The sequence below is a fragment of the Pavona decussata genome, unplaced genomic scaffold (assembly GCF_977016875.1).
Source record: "Pavona decussata unplaced genomic scaffold, jaPavDecu1.1 SCAFFOLD_153, whole genome shotgun sequence".
Taxonomy (NCBI): Eukaryota; Metazoa; Cnidaria; class Anthozoa; order Scleractinia; family Agariciidae; genus Pavona; species Pavona decussata.
This window is the reverse complement of record NW_028145565.1, coordinates 32,501-55,207: the sequence shown is the minus strand read 5'-3', so window position 1 is coordinate 55,207 and position 22,707 is coordinate 32,501. Positions and strand designations below refer to the sequence as shown.

Here is a 22,707-nt window from a genome sequence, read left to right as displayed (position 1 = left end):
AACTAAAATCTGGGGTATTGATTTGTCTGTGTTTAATTTAAGCAATACACTTTAGGGCAATTGGCCCATATGTTTAAATTACGTCATACACTAGGGAATAAATTTGCCTGTGTTTAAATAAAGCGATACACTAGGGCTTTAATTTGCCTGTGTTTAAGTTAAGCGACACACTCAGGGCATCAATTCTGTTAACTTCCCTGTGTTTATAATTTATGCGATACACTGGGGCATTAGTTTGCGTGTTTATTTTAACCTATACACTGGGACATTAATTTGCCTGTCTTTATCATTGAAGTGAATTACACTGGGGTATTAATTTGCCTGTGTTTAAATTTAAGGCAATACACTGGGTCATTACTTTGCCTGTGTTTAAATTAAGTGATACACTGGGACGTTAACTTGCTTGTGTTGAATTTACCAATACATTCAGACATCAATTGCCTGTGTTTAAATTAAGCAATGCACTGGGGTGTTAATTTGCCTGTGTTTAAATTTAAGCGATACATTGGGGCATTAATTTGACTGTTTTTTAATTTACCCGATAAGCTGGTGCATTAATTTGCCTGTGTTTTAATTAACCAATACATTTGGACATTAATTGCCTGTGTTTAAATTAAGCAATACACTGGGATATTAATTTGCCTGTGTTTAATTTAACCGATACACCTGGACATAAATTTGCCTATGTTTAAATTAAGCGATACACTGGGGCATTAATTTGCCTGTGTTTAATTTAACCAATACCCTGACACATTTTAAAATTTGCTCTGTTTAAATTAAGCGATGCACTGGGGCATTAATTTGTCTGTGTTCAATTTAACAAATAAACTGGGGCATTAAATTGCCTGTGTTTAATTTAACCATGCAGTATACACTGGGGCATTAATTTGACTGTGTTTAATTTAACCGATACACTGGAGCATTGGTTTGCCTGTGTTCAAATTAACCAATACACTGGGACATTAATTGCCAGTGTATAAATTAAGCAATACACTGGGGTGTTAATTTGCCTGTGTTTATAATTTAAGCGATACATTGGGGCATTAATTTGACTGTGTTTAATTTAACCGATAAGCTGGTGCATTAATTTGCCTGTGTTTTAATTAACAAATACACCGCGGCATTAAACTGCTGTGTATAAATTAAGCAATACACTGGGGCATTAATTTGCCTGTTTTTATAATTTATTTTAGCGATACATTGGGGCATTAATTTGCCTGTGTTCATAATTTAACCGATACATTGGGGTATTAATTTGCCTGTGTTTAATTTAACCGATACACTTGGACATAAATTTGCCTGTTTAAATTATGCGAAACACTGAGGCATTAATTTGCCTGTATTCAATTTAACAAATACACTGGGGCATTAATTTGCCTGTGTTAAAATTAAGCAGTACACTGGGACATTAATTGCCTGTGTATAAATTAAGCAATACACTGGGGCATTAATTTGCCTGTCTTTATAATTTATTGAAGCGATACATTGGGGCATTAATTTGCCTGCGTTTAATTTAACCGATACACTTGGACATAAATTTGCCTATGTTGAAATTATGCGATACACTGGGGCATTAATTTGCCTGTGTTTAATTTAACAAATACACTGGGGCATTAAATTGCCTGTGTTCAATTTAACCATGCAGTATACACTAGGGCACTAATTTGCCTGTGTTAAAATTAAGCAATTCACTGGGACATTAATTGCCTGTGTATAAATTAAGCAATACACTGAAGCATTAATTTGCCTGTGTTTATAATTTAACCGATACATTGGGGTATTAATTGGCCTGTGTTTAATTTAACCGATACACTTGGACATAAATTTGCCTATGTTGTAATTATGCGATACACTGGGGCATTAATTTGCCTGTGTTCAATTTAACAAATACACTGGGGCATTAAATATCCTGTGTTAAATTTAACCATGCAGTACACACTGGGGCATTAATTTGACTTTGTATATAATTTTAATACACTGGGGCATTAATTTGCCTGTGTTAAAATTAAGCAATATACTGGGACATTAATTGCCTGTGTATCAATTAAGCAATACACTGAATCATTAATTTGCCTGTCTTTGTAAATTATTTATTTAAGCGATACATCGGGGCATTAATTTGCCTGTATTTATAATTTAACCGATACATTGGGGTATTAATTTGCCCGTGTTTAATTTAACCGATACACTTGGATTGGACATAAATTTGCCTATGTTTAAATTAAGTGATACACTGGGGCATTAATTTGCCTGTCTTTATAATTTATTTAAGCAATACACTGGGGCATTAAATTACCTGTGTTAAATTTAACCGATACACCTGGACATTAATTTGCCTGTGTTCAATTTAACTAATACACTGGGGCATTAACTTGCCTGTGTTTAATTTAACCATGCAGTATACACTGGGGCATTAATTTACCTGTGTTAAATTTAACCGATACACCTGGACATTAATTTGCCTGTGTTCAATTTAACTAATACACTGGGGCATTAACTTGCCTGTGTTTAATTTAACCATGCAGTATACACTGGGGCATTAATTTACCTGTGTTAAATTTAACCGATACACCTGGACATTAATTTGCCTGTGTTCAATTTAACAAATACACAGGGGCATTAAATTGCCTGTGTTTAATTTAACCATGCAGTATACACTGGGGCATTTTTGACTGTGTTTATAATTTTTAATACACTGGGGCATTAATTTGCCTGTGTTAAAATTAAGCAATACACTGGGACATTAATTGCCTGTGTTAAAATTAAGCAATACACTGGGACATTAATTGCCTCTGTAAAAATTAAGCAATACACTGGGGCATAAATTTGCACGTGTTAAATTTAACCGATCCACCTGGACATTAATAATTGCCTCTATTTAAATTAAGCGACATACTCAGGGCATTAATTCTGTTAACTTGCCTGTGTTTATAATTTACGCCATACACTGGGGCATTAATTTGCCTATGTTTAAATTAAGCAATACACTGGGACATTAATTCGCCTGTGTTTAATTTAACCGATACACTAGGGCATTTATTTACCTGTATTACTTTATAATTGAGGCGATACACTGGGACATTAATTTGCCTGCAGGTGTTTAAATTTAAAACAATACACTGGGGCATTTAAATTTGCCTGTGCTTGAATTAAGTGATAAAATTAAGTGATACACAGCTGGGGCATTAACTTGCCTGTGTTTATATTAAGTGATACACTGGGTATTAATTTGCGTGTGTTTATAATTTAAGCGAATACACTGGGGTATTAACTTGCCTGTGTCTATAATTTAAGTGATACACTGGGGCATTAATTTGCCTGTGTTTTAATTAACCATTACACTGGGGTATTAATTTGCCTGTGTTTATAATTTAAGCGATGCATTGGGGCATTAATTTGCCTGTGTTTAATTTAACCAATATACTTGGGCATTGATGTGCCTGTGTTTAAATTAAGCGATACACTGGGGCATTAATTTGCCTGTGTTCAATTCAACAAATACACTGGGGCATTAAATTACCAGTGTTTAATTTAACCATGCAGTATACACTGAAGCATTAATTTGCCTGAGTTAAATTTAACCAATACACTGGGGCATTAATTTGCCTGAGTTAACTTTAACCAATACACTGGGGGATTAATTTGCCTGTGTTTAAATTTAGCGATACACTTGGGCATTAATTTGCCTGAGTTAAATTTAACCAATGCACTGGGGCATGAGTTTGCCTGTGTTTAAATTAAGCAATACACTGGGACATTAATTTGCCTGAGTTAAATTTAACTAACACTCTGAGGCGTTACTTTGCTTATGTTTAATTTAAATTAATGTAAAGGCACGCAATAAACACGAGTCAATAATTATTGATGGGCAAGATTGGGCAGGGAATGTACTGGCAAGGCTGGGGTGGGGATAGGACCCACCGACCGCATAAGGGATGAGGGGCCTCGGCACATGGCGCCATGCCGAGGGGGTGCCTCATGCCTGTACTGCAAGGCAGACATCGACCTGGGGTAATGTCCTGGAGTAAAATCCAGTCCAGAATATCAAGATGTTCCCTCCCTGACGGGGCTCCAGCACAGGGCTGAAGGGGTGCCCCAGGCAGCAATTCCCTGCCCTTATTTTATTAATGCTACTTCTTACAGCATGTTAACAATGCTAGGAAAAGGCATGAAAACAAAACCGAACATGCCTTACAAAGGAGTGAAAGCGAAGAAAAACAGTAAGCAAAAAAAGGCTACGTAAAAAGGGAGGGTGGGAGGGATTAACCTTGCTGCGTAGGAGACTTGCAGCAATATGAGAAGGAGACGAATGATCAACCGATAATATATGCTTGACCGATTTGTGCTAAATATGGTAAACACCCCGCAGGATGTACCGCTGGGACAATGCGGGCCTTGCTTTGGCAAACATTAACTTTAATTTTCTGCGAAAATATCATTGTTATAACTGGGACATTAATTTGCCAGTTGTTTCAGTCACCCCGTGGAGTGACGTCTTGATGTCCTGTGCTTTAGCAACTCATTCGTAGTAGGGAATTTCTTATCACAAATTATAATCAAAGCCATTTTCCAACGTAAGTACCTGTGTAAACTTATTGTTGGCGCCAAATATTTTATGGTTTTTCGTAATCACCTTCTATTTTTTAAGCTTCCTTTGTAATCAAAAGTAATGTCTTTGTGGTTCGTCCAACGGATACGTTTTATCCACATAAGATTTAGAAAACAAAGAATTTATCCTTTCTATCATTTCAATATAAGAAATTGCGCCAAAATATTTCTTAAAATCATTTTCAGATTAAAAAAACTTTGCTGAAAAACGACGACGTTTCGATGTTAGCTAAACGTCATTATCAAGTCAAAATATGCTCGTTAGTTGCAGTCTGTAAATACTCAGAATACTAAAAAACAACAATAGCTGATTAAAAGCTGTAAGGTGAGAAAAAATTGAAAATATCAAACAAAAAGTTTTGCACGTATGGAGTCCGTCTGGATGTTTAATTCGGGCTTGAGATTCTTGATGAAGAGCAATTCAAAAACTAAACAAATAAATTTGTTTTTAAAATATTCGGTTTTAAAACCTGGCAGGCTAAAAGTTCTTTGCTGCCTGAAATTGTATGATGATGTCTTGGAGGCAGAAGGCTGTGGAGATTGTGTTGTTCATCAAATATCTCATTGATTAGTTTGCAACACAGCCTTTCACGTCGGACGCTTAAGCTCTCCAATTCAAAACAATCTAGACAGAGCTGGTATGGGAGATCAGGTGCAATAATTATTATGGACAAAGCCTGTTTGTGAACCCTCTCAAGGTCTTCACAGAGGTAATCTTGAAGGTTGTGATGGAACACTTGGGCGCCATACTCAAGAACAGGTCGTATAACAGCGGAGTAAAATTTTATTAGACTTTCGGCCCCAACACCAGCCCTTCTCAGTTGGACCAGGAAATACAGTCTCTTGTTGGCCTTTTTAATAGCTTGCTCTATGTGGTCATTCCACTTAAGATCATTGGAGATGGTGATGCCAAGGATTTTTTGTGTCTCAACCACGGACAGATCTTTTCCATTAATCAAAACTAGGATATAGCCAATTAGGATTATTAGACCACTATCCAATCACAAGGTAACAGGAGGTTTCGCCCCTTGTCGAGTTCGACTCCCACATTACGAGTTCGACTCGTTGGTATATCGAATTCGCCCACCAATTTTAATTAAATCCAAAGAGCCGGGTGACTACCATAGCTATGAAGTTGGTCTAAAATAAAGGTATCAAAAGCATACAAACCTAAATGAATAATCATTCACAAGTTTATTGAACAAGTAAAATGTGAACAATGTTTGTGAAATGTTTGTTTGTATAGCCAAACAAGAGCTTTTAACTTGACCGCGTGTGCTAATAGAATTTGTCTTGCGTCAATATATTAACCTTTGTTTTGTTTGGAAAGTAAAAGTCACAAGTTATCCGAGAAATTCACGAGTAATGCAATTCAACCAACACGCACTTGGCACTCTGAAAAAAGACGTGTGAAATTGAGTTTAACTAAATTAGAATATGAATAACTCAATAATAATAATTCAATAACAATTCATTTATTTTGCCATTAACCAAAAAAAAACAAAAAAACATAAATGCATTAAAGATAATACACAATATTACAATCTACTAAACTATTTACAAGATTAAATGTGTTAAAGGTTAGGAAGCCTATATAGAAGCCTGGGGCTTATTAACTATAGGCTTCCAGGAACTATAGGATATTAGTTAAGGGTACTCACCAGTATCCCAGTTATCAAAACCATGCATTTTATCACGTACAAGACAAAATTTCATCAAGTTAAAGGCATGCCTTTAACGCCTTAACATCTTCATCTTTTTGTTGTTTTGGTTGAAATAACATGAATTTTGTCAGATGACAGGTTGCTAACGCTAACTTTGTGTTATTTTTGTGTGAAAAACTATTTCTGTGTGAAATGTTTCCTTACGTTTGTAATGCCCACGCGTGGAAAATAATTCGAATACGAATACCTGTGTTAACACAATGAAATTAGAATATAAATACTCATGCATGCGTGTAAACGCGTCATTCGCGTGGGTCTATTGTATTGATATACTTTTAAGCGACCAATCAAAACAAATTATTTCATTGCACCTACCATGTTGATCCATGGGAGGGTATAAAAGATGAAGTTGTGTTAAGTTAATCATATCAGCTCTAGAGCTCAGACAAACAACACAACGCTATCGAGTATTCATTTAATTATAATCAAGATTTTTCAAGATGGACAAGTGCATCAACTGTAATTTTCCCGTAAGACCGCGTCAAGAGGGCCTGCAGTGTGATGGATGCAGCAGATGGCAGCATAGGACCTTCAATACTGGAGTATCCCAACAAGACTACCACGCTGCTGTCCAAGCCGGACTAGGCATCGAGTGGCAGTGTGAAATGTGCTCCCTCCTCAGCCCACCGGTATTCAGCCCACCAGTGATGGAGAGCACTCGCCTAGAGTCATCTGCAGACCTGGATCAATCTCCCCTGCTTTTCAATGACATTGAAAGCAGCCACCAGCAGGATGAAACTATGGTAAAGTTGAACTTAATTTTTACTGATTATAATATAGAATGGCTTGCCTTATTTCATCCTTAAGACTGGTTTACTAAGTTATTGAATGAATATGTTTTGTAAAATTCTCACGAAATGTTATCCTTTTTGTCAACAGGACACCTCAGGCCATGCTCCCTAGGTTTGTGGCAGATGAATTGTCGTTAGGAGAGCCGCTTGCAGTGGATAACGAAACCGGCAGTTTCCACCTTGAATTCGAGATTGTTCCAGACTCATCAAAACGTGGGAAAAACAAACTTACATACAACCGTGGGTATACCTACAATGTGAAAAGGTGGCGTGGAGGAACACTGACTGGCAATGCACGGTGCGTCCAAAGGTAAGTAATCTTTATTGATTTTAAAATAATTGGATGCCAATTCAGGAGCAACACTTTTTAATTTTGAGAGATTCGCTTAGCAAATACTTATTAAAATACCGTATTTACTCAAATAAGCGCCGTGGCGCTTATTTAATTTTTCGTTTCTCCTGTGCGGCGCTTATTCGAGGGCGGCGCTTACTTGAGGGCGGCGCTTATTAAAAGGTTCATACCACAAAGCCAAAACATTTTGATTGTACAAGCAAATGCTGACAATCTCCTTACTGCAACAGTTACAGGGAAGAGGAAGAGGGAGGTTGGGCTTGTCGTACAGGTGAAGTTTACAGCCTTCACGCAAGAACTGAAGAACGCGAACATTTTGAAGAGAGAACTGAATGAGAGAGCATTAAGATATACTCACTTCGAACTGAAAAACATCACTATTGATGAAAATAAATTCCCATTGCTGGCTTGAACCACATTGCAGCGATCACAGTGTATTTTTATCATCTTATCGAAATACTCAAATATGCGCCGCACCGGAGCTGCGGCGCTTATTCGAGGGCGGCGCTTATTAACCATTCCGCTCCATGTGCGGAGCTTAATCGAGGGAGGCGCTTATTTGGGGGCGGCGCTTATTCGAGTAAATACGGTAACTGTTTGCTCAGGCTGTAAAGAAAAATTATCGAAAACTGAGGTACCAGGAACACTTTTGTGTCGTTGAATATTACCTATATTTTGCCGCTATTTTTTGCGCTCAACAAAGGTGGTTTTAAAAATGTAAAGTTTGACTTCAACTGAAGTTATTTTAAGCACTTGGCAGCAACCTTAAGTTGGCCAAAAAAACGCACTTTGACCGCATTTTCAAATTTTTGCGAATCTTTCAAATAAAAAAGTTGCTGGAACTTTTAAATACGATTTTTGAAAATAGTTCACCAAAGGGTACTTTTGGACCAAATATGAGCGATTTGCCAAATTGGTCAACAAAAAGGGTTTATTTATATTGGAGAAAGCTATACAAAATACTCTGGAACACGTTTCTATATTAAGAGCTATGAATCATTTTTTTAAAAGCGGTGAACTAGTTTTATTTTAAATCACAATAAAAAGGTCCACCGCGCTTTCGTTTTTCTGAAAATTAGAAAGGTTGACTTAACAGCTTCACGCCCGCTTCTTTCCCCACGGTAAAAAACATATGCCAGGACAGATATAGGCATCTGAAATCGACTTGAATTTCAATTCGAAATCTAACTCTCGAAGGTGAATTAGCACATAAAAATTGTGAATTAGCAGCCACATAAAAAATATGGCTTGCGATTTCATTTTTACACTAAACGTTTTTGTGTGTGAGCTTGCTTAAGATGCACGATTCTCCCGTGTTTCTAATTTCTACAAAAACAAAAGATCGGTGGAACTTTTAATTGTGATTATTGAAAATAGTTAACCAAAGGGGACATTTAGGTGAAGTAAAATAAAATCTGAAATTTCCTATCTGTCGTGGGATTTTTTATGTTACGGTCAGTAGCTCTTAATAAGGAAGTATTCTTAGTTTAACTTAGCTGACCCTATGCAACTTTCCTTTAGGTTAATCCTTGCATGGCCACTGTGGTTCAACGAGCTGACAGGACCTTTGTTTTGGGGAGCAGACCACACAACCATGAAGGCAACGTTGGCGCTGCTTTGGCTGCCAAGATAACTGCGCGAACAAAAAAAGAAGCCGTGGTGAATCTGTTCAAACCAACCCCATCCATCGTCAATGAGGTACTTCTCGAGGAGCTGACAGCCAAACCCTGCCCTAGGCTACCTAAGCCAATCAACTTAGTTAAAGCAGCCAACCATCTGCAAAAGCGTCTTCGGCCGGCCGATCCAACGGACCTGGACTTCGATCTGGAGACAGAGCACATACCAGATGACTTCCTTTGCGGAGATATTAAGGTCAGTATTACAAGGCTTCTCTGAGTAAACATAAATTGGTCACAGTAACTGTAATATTTTTTTACTTTCCCTGAAAGTGGTCCGGTTTGGGACAAGAAAACGACAAACCTTTAAGTTGTATATAATGTGACAACAAAATGAACATGAAACATGACAATGCACGTATATTATATGACCTATATAATCGTTCTATCAGTATGTAACCCATGTTTTGTTTATATCTTGCAAATACGTGGCCGATGTCACCTAATATTTGCCAGCACCCAACAATTAGAAGTCTCATGCTGAGCCAAAACCTAATACGTGGACGGAACATTCAAGCTGTGCCACAAGCCATTCAGCCAGTTGCTGACAGTCAATGCCTCCGTCCGGTCTGTTGACTGTGCTAAGCAGATCCCTCTTCTATTTGTGGTAATGTTGAAGCGGAAGAAGAGAGATTATCGAGCAGTCTTTCAAGCCCTACGTAACATGCTACCCGTTGCACCTATAGTGTCTAAGATAACAATAGACTTTGAGAAAGCATTGTGGTCTGTTCTACCCCAGGTTTTCCCAGCAGTGAAACTTCAGGGATGTTCATTCCATTGGACGCAAGCTCTATGGAGAAAGGTATGTTAGTCACTGGTTCAAATAGATTAATGAATTGAAATGAATTATTTGCTGAAATTTGAAAAAATCCACGAAATCAGTCTTAAAAATTGACTAATTCTTTTATTATTTTTTGTTATTCTTTTCTAGGTGCAAGAACTAGGATTACAGGCAGCCTATATGCATGACCAGGGCACGTATTCTATTATACGAAAGGTAATGGCCCTTCCTTTCCTTCCGGAAGAGGACATAACACCAGTCTTCAAGCAGCTTCAGCAAAAAGCAATCACACCATCGCTCCAGCAGTTCTTGTCGTACGTGGAGGACACTTGGATTCGAAGCACCACCTGGCCGCCCACAGCCTGGAGCGTATACCGCCAGTCCATCCATACAAACAATGATGTGGAGGGATGGCACAATGGGCTCAACAGATGCATTCAAGGTAAATGTCAACTGCCTCTGTACATGCTGATCTCGCTACTACACCAAGAATCTTGCCTGGCCGCACTTCAGATCAGATTAGTATCGGAACGAAAGCTTCACCGCATCCAACGAAGGTCATATCGCGAACTCCAAGCAAGAATTTTCACCCTATGGGATGAGTTCGAGAGTGGCGAGAAGTCTGCGAAACAGCTGTTAAAGGCGTGCTCCCATCTGTACGGCCCTCGAGCAGATTAGACCATAACCAATACTTTATTTTATTTACTCTATTTTATGCTTTTAAAATTTGACTAAAATAAGTGGTCGAATTGGATACACTGACGGGGCGAACTCGGTTGAAAGAAAGGGTCGAACTCGAAATGTGAGGGGCGAACTCGAAATGTGAGGTCGAACTCGAAAAGTGGGGGGTGACATTGAACGGGTTGAACTCGACAGGGGGCGAAACCTCCACAATTCAATCACAATTGTAACAGGAAGTGCTGTAAACAGCATTTTATCCAGAAGCTTACGTCTCTTTGACTTGAGAGAGTCTCAAGCACGATAGATGCAGACAAAAGAGAGAGAGAGACGGGTTCTAATCTTAGAAATAACAGAAACGATGAAGGGCTGAGAGCAAGAGAGACGCCTGTGAGAGAAAAAATAACGCCCAACAGAGGGAAGCCCATTGTAATAGAAACCACGATCTTGTGAAAAACTGCATGGTGACAATAGCGGCCAAGAAGGCTGGCAAAGTGGAGTAAAAGCATTTCTGCTTTTGATTCTTGCTTCTGAATATTTTTCTATTTTTTTATTATTTTTCTAACTAAGCTCATCATGCTGTAAGGTTATTTATACTATTATCATTAATTAGATTTTATAAATCAGCAATATCTACAGTGTAGATACAGTGTTGCAGTTGTCTTAATCTGCTAGTTAAATCCATCCAGTTCAGATCTTTTCCTTTTCCACGACTATGCAGTTAGTTTGTACTGTATTTCTATGACTTAGTGCATGTTTCGCTTTTACATACTTAAGTTATTCTTATTTGTAGTTTTTATTTCTTAGTCAACAGGAGCCTGTTGCTCACAGTACTCTATACTGAAGGCTTATTCTGTATAAATATTTGATTATTATTGCTATGATTATTTATGCTGTATAAGGTGGTTCTTACTTTTTAATCTGTGGATAAAAATTAATCATTAAGTACTTTCCTGCAGTGCTGTTTATTGGTTTTAACGTTTGAGTCTGTGGATGAAATCCTTAACTATGGCCATTCAAATGAAAGCTATGGAGCAGTGCTTTCCTGTTGTAAGAAAGTAATAATAATTATTGAAATGGCAGATCTTAAGGTTAATATCCATATAATTTATATGCAGACCTCCCAAGTATATAAAATGTTAACTAATGATGTGACTAAACACCTCCTTTGAGCCTCCGTGGAACCTCCCGTTGAGCAGGTGGAGTGCAGGTGTGAGACTGATAAAGAAGTGAAGCTGGCCAAAGCCCCTACCCTCTCTGTTACATTACTTTGCACCTTCACTAAGTGGATTCTGCCCTTCCCAAAAACTCCCTTTGAGACTAGATCTGCACTGGATCAGAGGTGACAGAGTGAAATTATGGGAGCTACTGGTAAGTTATTGAGTACTGCTTGCATGAAACAAGAGTCCAAGCAATAAAATTGGGTTTCTATTGTCAAACTTTGTCTTTCATTGGCCTCAAGAGAAATGCACGCCATTATAAACTAAATTCACTTACCAGGAACCAACTACTTAATAAACTACTTACCAGGAACCAAGCAAATGGTGACAGCTGGGGTTTCATTGGATATAGCTCTGTTGCTTTCTGTTAAAAAAAATCATTAATGTTTATTTTTTGTGAGTACAACATGTAAGAAAACAATCCATGCTATAATATTAATTTTGACTTAAAAATATTATAACTGCAGTGACATTAGAGGTTGGTTAAATGTCCAATTATGCTTGAAAACCTTGAAATGGGAAGATGCTGATTATGTCTTATTTCACAGGCAATCCTCACAGACAATCCTTGAACAGAAACAAATATGCAGCCACATTTGCCGGCGGTGAAAAAGAAGGTGAGAAAAAGTGGGGCGGGAAACAATTGGTATCTAAGAAAGATGATGAGTCAAAGCACAAGAAATTAACAAAACAACCAGCATAAATATTATATTATGCATTTTGGAAACTTTAAGGGATTTAACAGTACAATCAGAGGGGTACTGAATGGTCTTTGCGGGCATTTGCGAGCAGCGTGTTTATTTTTGCGAGCACGAGCAGTTGTCAAATTTTTTTTGCGAGCAGCGAGCACTTTAGAAATATACAGATGGCGAGCGGCGAGTACTTCGAGTACTTTGTAAATTTTCCACTAGCCGAAATCTTTCTTTTATTAATAGGACACGTTCAGTTTTACGCCAAGTAATAGCCAATAATCTGGCCGCACCTCCAAAACAGAACAATAGTTACAGGCTGAACTGTTGAAGAAAGACTGAAACCAGAGTTAAGGATGTTTAAACATTTCTGTTTTAACCCTATCATAACTGATTTATCGTTTATATATGTATAAAAAATAACTACAAAGGAGGATTAACGAAATTTCGAGCAATTGAGCACATGCTAACGAGAACGCGAGCATGTGAGCAGTTGCAAAAATTTTGCGAGCATGAGCAAGCGAGGAACCTGTGTAATTTTTGCGAGCAATTCGAGGATAGGCCAAATTTTTGCGAGCACTTTTAAATTAAATGGGACCATTCGATACACCTCATCAGGTGATAGACACCACAAAATGGGGGAGGGGTCCCAGCAACTAAGCGTAAAGGGAACAAAACTGGAACATTAACACTCCCTGTACATCCCCCCACCCACCCCTAAAAAGGGTTTCATGGACTATATTTTTGGTTAGAGGCCACCAGAGTTTAGCCCTCACACTCCCAAGGGTGCCATATAGAACAAGAAGTCATTACTTGGTCAATATTGGGTCAATTTGTATCAAATTTGGACACCAAACAGATCAAGGCAAGATCTGTGCATTGAAAGCATAAACTTTTACCCCCTTCTATACTAGACATGATAAACAACCCCTCCCTTTTTGAAACCCAATATACATGAAAAATGACATTTTTAAGGTTTTTTATTTTCTCGTTTTGAACACTTAATTTCAATCTAATCTGTTATTTCCTTTGTGTACTTAACTATGTGAAAAGAAGATTAGCTGTGACAGGAACAAAGCAAAGCTACACTTCTAACTTCTAAACAACAATCCCAAGAAATGCTATTATAATAATCATTCAACCCCAAACAGGGTCCGTCGGGGGTTACTGACAAAAGAAGTCAAAGCAATACGACTGGCTTTAATAATACTGTGATAATAATAATGATTGTTGTCATCTCAATACAATTTTTTATACAGATGTCGGATGTCACACAAGGTGGTTTTCAATATAATATATCGGGAACTGCAACAGAAAAATAAAAACTAAAAATATACAAGATAAAAGACAAAATTAAGAAGCAAGCTAAAAAAATAAAATATATAAGGACTCACAATTTAAGGACTTAACTTGCTAAAAAACTCTACTCTCCCTTCTAAATTTCTCACATAACATTTTCGTGAAAGCACAGATTATATGACAATAACTGTCATATTGTGCTTTCTCGAAATAAGAAACTAATTATTAGTTTCTTATTTCGTCAGGCAAGACATTCCAGTCATACAAGTCACTATTCTGAGACCTGAGTAGCCCTGATAGTTAGTAATTGATTTTGTTACTCATACAGTGTCCTTTGCACTAGAGTTGTGGTTGTGAAGGTCCAACCCTAGCCTTGGACTGTCAGGTTATTTCTGCTATTATCATTAATTAGATTACTATACACAATAACAATAGCTACAGTGTAGATACAGTGTTGCAGTTGTCTTAATCTGCTAGTTAAATCCATCCAGTTCAGATCTTTTCCTTTTCCCCGACTTTGCAGTTAGTTCTCCCTTGGGTACACTTGTTGTGGCCAGAAGCTTTCATAACTTTCAAACTCACAACATATCCCACCTTACAACCTACATGATAAAATAACCAGCTCATGCAGTAACAAGGCCAGATCTTTTCATTCAAATATAAAAATTATTCAATAGATGCAGTCATTTTCTTATATGAAGACACCTGATAATTAATACACACATCCCCTTAGAGCGGTTGCCAGTACTGAGTGCCGTAAAACCAAAACCAAAGTAATAATTATTACCCTGGCCAATTGCAACAGATGTAAACAACAGTCAACAAGTCAATCAGAATTTGAAGAAAATACATGTAACTGGCACAATTGGTTTTGCAGGTTGCTTCTAATGTTTCAGTGTTTGGACGATATCCTAAAGTGTGACCATCCAAATGAAAGCTACTGAGTTTCCTGTGGTGCTGTTTATTATACTGTACAAGGTGATTCAAGCATTTGAGTCATGGATGAAACCCTAAAATTAACCATTCAAATGAAAGCTTCTGTGAGCAGTACTTTCCTGTCGTGCTGTTTCTTATGCTGTATAAGGTAGTTCTAGCATTTGACTCAGTGGAAGAAATCGTAAAGTGTGATCATTCAAATGAAAGCTACACATGTACTGAGCAGTACTTTCCTGTGGTGCTGTTTATTATGCTGCACAAGGTGGTGGAAACATTTGAGTCTGTGAATAAAATCCTAAAGTATGATCATACAAATGAAAGCTACTGAGCAGTGCTTTCCCGTGCTGCTGTTTAATATGTTGCAAAAGTGGGGCTAACTTTTGAATCCATGGAAGAAATCTTCAAGTGTAACCATTCAAATGAAAGCTGCTAGGAAGTACTTTCCTGTGTGTTGCACAGGTGTTTTCCTACTAGGATTTCAAGTGTGACCATTCAAATGAATTAGCTATGAAACAGTACTTTCTTGCAGGTGCTTTTTATAATGCAGTATAAGATGGTTCCAAATATTTTGTCTGTGGATGAAATCCTAAATTGTTGAAATGCAAGTGACTTAAACCACTACTTTCCTGTGAGACTGTTTACTTTTAAGCTATCAAGGTATAAATTCTCATGGTTGTGATCATTTAGATGAAAGCAGTGCTGTTTATTATGCTGTACAAATTGGTTTTAACATTTGAGTCTGTGGATGAAATCCTTAACTATGGCCATTCAAATGAAAGCTAAGGAGCACTACTTTCCTGTTGTAAGAAAGTAATAATAATTATTGAAATGGCAGATCTTAAGGTTAATATCGATATATATGCAGACCTCCCAAATATATAAAATGTTAACTAATGACGTGACCAAACACCTCCTTTGAGCCTCCTGCTGAGCAGCTGGAGTGCAGGTGTGAGACTGATTAAGAAGTGAAGCTGGCCAATGCCTATACGCTCTCTATGTTACATTATTTTGCACCTTCACTGAGTGGATTCTGCCCTCCCCAAAGCTTCCTTTGAGACAATCAATTGAAAAACCACTCTAATATGCCCAAATTACTTTTATGACAGGCAATGGTTCTTGTCATCCAAGCTCAAGCCCAGTTTAGCATGTTTGTGTACTTCAAAGGTCAATGATTTATTTTTCTCTGAATCTGTACGTTTTATTGCCAACACTCAGCAAGCTCTTACTAATCTCCACACCACTTTTGCATTGTCTTTGTATTTAATAAATATTTCGTAAACTCCTTGCGGCTCATTGTGTTAAACAACTCATCAGCTGACTTCAGTTAAATCACTTAATTCTATCTCACCCATTTTGTTTGCAGATTCCTTGAGCCATGAACAAGCAGTAAGGAACAACCTTTCCTGGTGATGCTCTAGAATTTTCATAACTTTATTCAGAAATTGTATGGTATAATAAACATACATTATTGTTCTAGGAGCTATATTAAGGAAATTGTAAAATGTATGGGTAGCAGTCAAGAGAGGATATGGGAAGGGTGACTTACATAACCCCCTCGTATAGCCAATCAAATGTTCAGTAATCAAACTTAATTGAATGCAATCAAACTCAATCCACTGAAAGCAATCAAACAACAATCAGTCCAGGTAAAATCAGTCCACTTAAAGTTTGATGGAGTTTAGAAATTGAACTGTCAAATCATCAACAGTACAGCTTGCCAGTAAACTTAGCAATCAATTCAATACCTTATTATAGGAATATAACGAGGCATTTTAACAACGCAAACAAAATCTACGAGTTATAATGTTAACATGAATTTTTGAAAAGTTATGTTTACATGTATTTATATTAATGCAAATTTCTGTGTGGCATATGTTTGAAAATTTGATGTTTTATGCATAACAATTAAGCAAGAGAAATACAATTATAAACAGGTTTCCAGTTGCTGGGAAAACAATATTGCCAGGCCCTATTCCCTTCTAATATCAATGTCGGACATATTCCAATAGATCTGAGCTGATATATCTGGTATGCACTACAAAGAGGAGCTGACATAATTGGTGAGATCACATGTGATTAGATACATTAGCCATCTCCGCTTCAAGACAGTCTGGAAATTCCTATTGAGGTGACTGTTAAATGAGAGGACAGAAAGGTGAAGGACAATAAATATTTGCACAAGAAAGTAGAAGAAGCGAGCTTAGAGAAAACGATCGTTACATTGATGAATCATTTTAAAATCAATATTGAATGACAATGTGTCAACTGATTCTGACGCAGAGGTACAGGTAGATGACACGCAACTTTGTTGGTGTGAAAATAGTGTGATTTTAATATTTACAAATGATGTAAATTATGGTTCATAAAACTAACGTAAATTTTTCAAATTTGTGTTTATAACATGCATTGTCAATTGTTTATAAAAACAGTTGTCAAGATTTTTTTTGGTCAATATTTAAGGATCAAGTGCCTCCCAATAGAGCAGTATTTTAGTGCTGTTTATGACTATGCTGGAAAAGCATATCTTAGAAAGGCCTATTGGAATCCAATTTGGGAGTAACCATTCCTTTTAATTTCCAGAGATAATTAACTAGCACTACCTCCAAAAAACTCTTAAATACATAACAATGTAAAGCAGTTTTAACAAACTGAAGCTTAATTATCTCTGGAAAATGTATGCAGTGGTTATCCCCAATTTTCTTTTTAGATTTCAAAAGACCTTGCTATCACCTTGTTTTCCCGCAGAGTCAAAAACTGTGCAAAAATATCTTTGCATTAGCAGGCATTTTCCCTAAGAAATTAGAGATTCCCAGACTATCCCAAGATGCACAGTACAGTTCAACGTACACACGCACAGAAGCAAAAGGAGGCACTTAATTTGCATTACTGAACTGAATTGAGGCACAGGTAACCCAAGCTCAACAACTTCGCCATTTTGAATAAAAATTACCCAGCTGAACTCCTTTGCATGGCTATTGACCCACCTGTGATTGCATACACTCGATTGTAAAAATGTTGACACCTAAAAAGCATAAACCGTGAACGATGAGAACCAAAGGATTTGTGGGTAGTGTTTAAATAATAACCTTATTTCCATAATCAATAATTTACCATTCTCTGTCTTTGCAATAAAAGATACAGTGCTGACTTAATTCTTCCAAATAATTTTCCACCAAATATTGCTTAAGTTCATTGCCTGTTTTGAACTTAGGCAAATAGTGAATTTTATGTCACTCAAATTGGCCCTTGTTGGCCAACTTGCTTTGACAATTTCCATCATTCACCAAGTGCAACTAATTTTGGTCATCAACCGCATACATGCCAACCCACGGAGTTCAAAAATCGGGAGACGTCCAGAAATCTTCAGGGGCAGCCAGCAGAACCGTGTCAGCAACAGCGAAGAGCCTCCGAGGGCTGTGAAATTAGGGCTATATATAGGCCTTCAGTGGGGTGGGGGGGGGGGGATTCACCATTCCACCGTAATTTTAACATTTCTTTATGGTTCAACAAAAACAAAAAAGCCGTAATCAGCGTTCAATCTTTCACTAAATATTCCATATTTATAGTGGACGTAAAAAGCGGGAGAGCGGGGGACGAGGCAAAAAAGCGTAAGTCTCCCGCCAAAAGCGGGAGAGTTGGCATCACTGCAACCGTCGCACGAGAATAGCATATAATAATCATGCAAATAAATTTAGTACACTTATACCCATAAAGGCATTGGGTCTCATCGTTCACGGTTTTTGCTTTTAGGTGTCAACGTTTTTGCAATCGAGTGTACTCTGTATGCATAGTTTTAGCATGTATGTATGGTTATTCACCATTCTCCATGGATTTTGCATTAGATTCTACATTCTAGGGACCTTTGGCTGTATATAATTGAAACCTACCTAAGAATTACAGCGCTTATTTCAAGTTGGGGTCGCTGATTTCTCCCTGCATGATTTTCTTTCCCTGGGAACATAATAGATTGCCCCATACAATGTTGGCCATCTCATTTTTTTTCAGCTTTTTGTCCAGCGAACCAGTGCGTCGCGAGAGGCTTGGACCTAACTTGTTCCCAGTTTTCAATCGTACATACTTCAAAATGGCGGCTGCTTTGGAATTCCGTTTTGCTCAGCTTTTTATACGAAGAGTCTTTTTTGAGAAAGGATTTGCCATGAACGCACTTCAACCGGTTAAAGGAACTGATAATTCCGCAAGGCACATTGGCAGAAGAGTAAGTTTGCTATTATTAGTAGTTCTAGATGACTAGGCGTTCTGTTTGAGAGTAAGCCAGTAACGGATTTGTCATATTGTGTCGTGTGGCCACGACAAAGTGGTCGCTTACGGGAGGTGGTCGCTTACGGGAAACATCAAAAAAATAAGCCTAATACTGGCTTGATTAATTAAAAGTTTATCTAAAGCCAGGAATCCGGAATCCGGAATCCGGAATCCGGAATAAAAAAAAAATTAAAATTCGTCAACATGAAGATTTCAACGAAGGTTAAAGTCACTTGGGAAACAGTTTTTATAGCTTTTGAAAAATTATAATATCTGTCAGGAGCCCAGCGAAATTTTCAAAAGTTTGCCTAAGATTTCAGTTGCTGCAACACGAAAATACACATGAAAATACAAAACAAGCCGTTAGTGTCAGGAGAACAGGCATAGTTCTCTGCTAGCTTTTAAACCATTGTTCAAAAGATGGTGCTGAAACGGTAATTCACTTGCCCCAGCTGCAATTCCTCGTACATCAGCAAAACAAACAGAACTCTGCCTATCCGTACACAAGAACATGCGACCGCGGACAAAGATAGCACTATACTGTGATCAGATTATTTTTATTAATAACAACCCACCTTCTACTGCAATGAACAAAGAATATCTCACCCATATCATGCATGTTAACACAAAGATAATAGACAACGATGATATACCTGCCAACTTTTTTCTGAGTCAAACGCGTGAGGTTTTTGTCTCGTCATAACCGGGATTTCCGAAGACTTCCAAGTCACTTCCGAAGATTGCCAAAGATGTTCCGGAGACTTCCGAACGTTGTCAAAAATAAACGACAATATTCCGACGACCTTTGAACACTAACGATTCAAACGGATTGTAGACATTTGAAAACTTTTGCGATTGTTATAAAGAGCAAAGAAATAATACATAACAAATCTGAAATGAAACGAAGCTTTTTTAGAACAACAGAACTCGTCCGGATTTGTCAGTCATGCGTGAGAAATTGTCCTTGATGCGTGAGATCGATGTCTCTAGTCCCTAGGCGTGAGACTCACGCATAATGCGTGAGAGTTGGCAGGTATACGATGATAATTGGAATTTACTATTATACAAAGAAGCCTACCATATCATAGTGTTCAGCACCATCTTTGAACAATGGTTGAAAAGCTCGCAGGGTCAACTACAGTATGCCTGTTCTCCTGACATTAATGTCTTGTTTTGTATTTTCAGGTGCATGTTTTGAATTGCTAAATTAACATCTCTCAGTATTTAAATCATAGCTACTTGTTGTCACCTTAGTCTGAAGATGATATAGTATCATATTGAAAGATAACAATTAAGTAGACAAACGTTTCCTTGCATTTGTTGTCCAAATATCATTGACACAAATATAACAGTTGTTTGGTTAAAGTTGATATATGAGACTTTGTTCTCGAAAATATTTCCTTTGATTCAGGGAACATGAATTGTGAAATGTTTTTATTAGTAGGATTTTGTAATTGAAGGTCTGAGAGCATAACTGACTTATGTCGAATTTTAGCACGGCTTTCGGTTTCGCGCGGATTTGTCCGAATTTTGGCTCTCCCTGGTTTGGAAAACATTTCGCAGTTTTACAATCGTGGACAAAACTCCTTGAGAAAACCAAACACAAAAAGAACAATCAAAGGCTCCTGTGAGCCAACTCGTGAATGCAGATGACACATAGTAATTGAAATTTAGACGGCTTAGAAATTTAGACTGTAGGGTAAGCCGATCTCACAAAGGGAAATCTGTTCAACAAAGTATCGCATTACATTTCATGCCCGACATAAATGCGTGAAATTTTTCCTTTGGAGTTCAGTCCACGCAATCCTCAAGTAAAAATAATGAACTATGACAAGCTCTTGCTACATAAGAATTATTTATCGACCGCGTCCTTTTGCTTTCCCATAAATTACCAGTTGTAAATTTCGAAAATGAAACATTTTTCCCTTTGAAACCTCCATGTAAGCTGACAAGATCTTAAAGTGTTCATTTCACCAGAAATTTGCATAATTTTGTTTACGACGTCAATGATGCGTGACATGGCACGTTCCGATTTCGCGTGAAAACTGACAAATTAAATTAATTTTAATTAAATTATTTCTAAATTAAATTATTTTTAATTCTTAAAAGAAACCGCACTCTGTAGAAAAAAACGAAAAAAACCTATAACTTTGCTCAGATTCAACGAAAAATCTCCATTCTTACACTAAAATGATTGTCAAATTATTCTCTACAGAATAAATGAGAGAATTCTGACGCGTCGTGAAAAAAATCTTCCCGTTTTTTTTTTTCACTAATTGAGTTTACGACCCCGGACTTTCTGAAAAACTGAAAAAACTTTTAACTTTGCTTAGATTGAACGAAAAATCTCCATTCTTGCACTAAATGATCGTCAAATTATTCTCTACATATTGAATAAGAATTTCCTGATGCGCCGTGAACAACAAATGTTCGCGTGTTTTTTCCACTAATTGAATTTAAAACTCATTCACTGCGCACGCCCGAAAGTTAACGACAAAACCGACCGACCGACCGACCGACCGACCAACTAACCAACCAAGTCCACAGTCAACTATCGCTATAACTCGTTCATTGCGCTACGCGCATTCACGAGTTAAAAACCACTTCCTTACTTCTCCCTCCCACCCCCTCCCCCTATGCAATGACAACCGAACACAGACAGCCAAAAAACCACTCACTTACTGTTTCTCCCTTCATAATTCTACCACAGTTACTTCTCCCTCCCCCCTCCCCCTTATGCAATGTTGATGTGGGAAGTGATGCTTGCCAGGAAACTGTTCGTGACCCAAAAGACAACATTGAGTCAGGGGGGGGGGGGGGGAGGGGGATTTGGTAGTTTGCTTGTCTACAAGTGAACGCGCTTGGAAGGCAAATTTTTTTATAGGTTTTGTCCACGTCAGACTCGTTTTCCAAATTATCTGTAGGCTAAAAGTTTCCACTGTCCACGAGCCGTGTTTAGTCGCACCAGTTGTTGTTGCTATAAGTAACGTTTGAGATGATATCATGGTTTGCTTTTGCGGGTTGTAACAAGCCCAAAATAGATCAAGGCAGTCGGGATAAACAACTTGCGTATCGTACTGGCTTGTTGGTTTCGCTTTTGTTTGGTGAAGTTTGTAAACGCACGACATCTATGGATCTTTTGAAAAGTTACGAAATTGACGAATGCAGTTCACAGGAACTGGTGGAAGTGTTGTCCAAAGAATCCCTCCTTGGTAGTGATGACTGTGCCGTGGCGAATTTTTCAATTCGATTATCAAATCCCGGGGGAGCATCAGAGACAAATCCCGCCATATACAAGGTGTTTTGCAAGCCTTAGCTGTGGTTTGTCAGGCTTGAAATTCGGTATGTAACGATTAACTTGACAATTTCAAGGCAATGATTCAATAAAAGTACGATTAACATAGATTTTCAACGGTTAACACCGACTGGTCGTAAAAAGAATTGGTAGTCTTTACCTTTTAATAGAACTGCCGTTAATCGTTGTTAATCGTTGAAATGGCTACATGTCTTCCTGTTAATCGTGTAGAATGCTAGTATTTTGCGTTATCAAGAGTGATATGTCGTCAAACGGGACAAAGCTGGATTTTACGCCAGGAAATTGACACATTTTCTCTTGGAGAATGTAACTGTTTACATTTGGGACATTCCTGTCACGTACGTAGTAGTTTGTAACAGAATCAAATAAAAGCGTGA

General features: G+C 37.7%; 2 protein-coding genes and 1 pseudogene across 8 annotated transcripts in view; 2 read left to right on the top strand and 1 right to left on the bottom strand.

The window, feature by feature from the left end:
* LOC146466107 (uncharacterized) overlaps nucleotides 1-22,707 on the bottom strand; it is a 108,054-nt gene that overhangs the window by 75,225 nt on the left and 10,122 nt on the right. For 2 of the 6 annotated variants that reach the window (XR_014868100.1, XR_014868101.1), the window contains exons 1-2: nucleotides 18,642-18,781; nucleotides 12,138-12,194 (exon numbers count right to left, since the gene is read on the bottom strand). Coding sequence is in view for 3 of the 6 variants with exons in the window: in XM_085127713.1 (XP_084983839.1) it covers nucleotides 12,138-12,194; nucleotides 16,103-16,106 (61 nt within the window). In the remaining 3 variants the exon portion in view is untranslated. Of the gene's footprint in view, nucleotides 1-9,283; nucleotides 9,300-12,137; nucleotides 12,195-16,102; nucleotides 16,169-18,641; nucleotides 18,782-22,707 lie in introns of those variants that run through there. The other 4 variants (XM_085127713.1, XM_085127714.1, XR_014868102.1 and 1 more) reach the window with 4 other exon arrangements.
* Nucleotides 7,088-12,128, top strand: LOC146466108 (uncharacterized; annotated as a pseudogene). The gene is made up of 4 exons (XR_014868099.1): nucleotides 7,088-7,433; nucleotides 8,997-9,347; nucleotides 9,891-9,953; nucleotides 10,083-12,128. The product of XR_014868099.1 is annotated as an uncharacterized LOC146466108 (transcript).
* LOC146466106 (regulator of microtubule dynamics protein 1-like) overlaps nucleotides 18,838-22,707 on the top strand; it is a 19,664-nt gene continuing 15,794 nt past the window's right edge. The window contains exon 1 of the mRNA XM_085127711.1: nucleotides 18,838-18,970. Coding sequence (XP_084983837.1) covers nucleotides 18,839-18,970 — 132 coding nt within the window. The 5' untranslated portion in view covers nucleotide 18,838. The remainder of the gene's footprint in view (nucleotides 18,971-22,707) is intronic.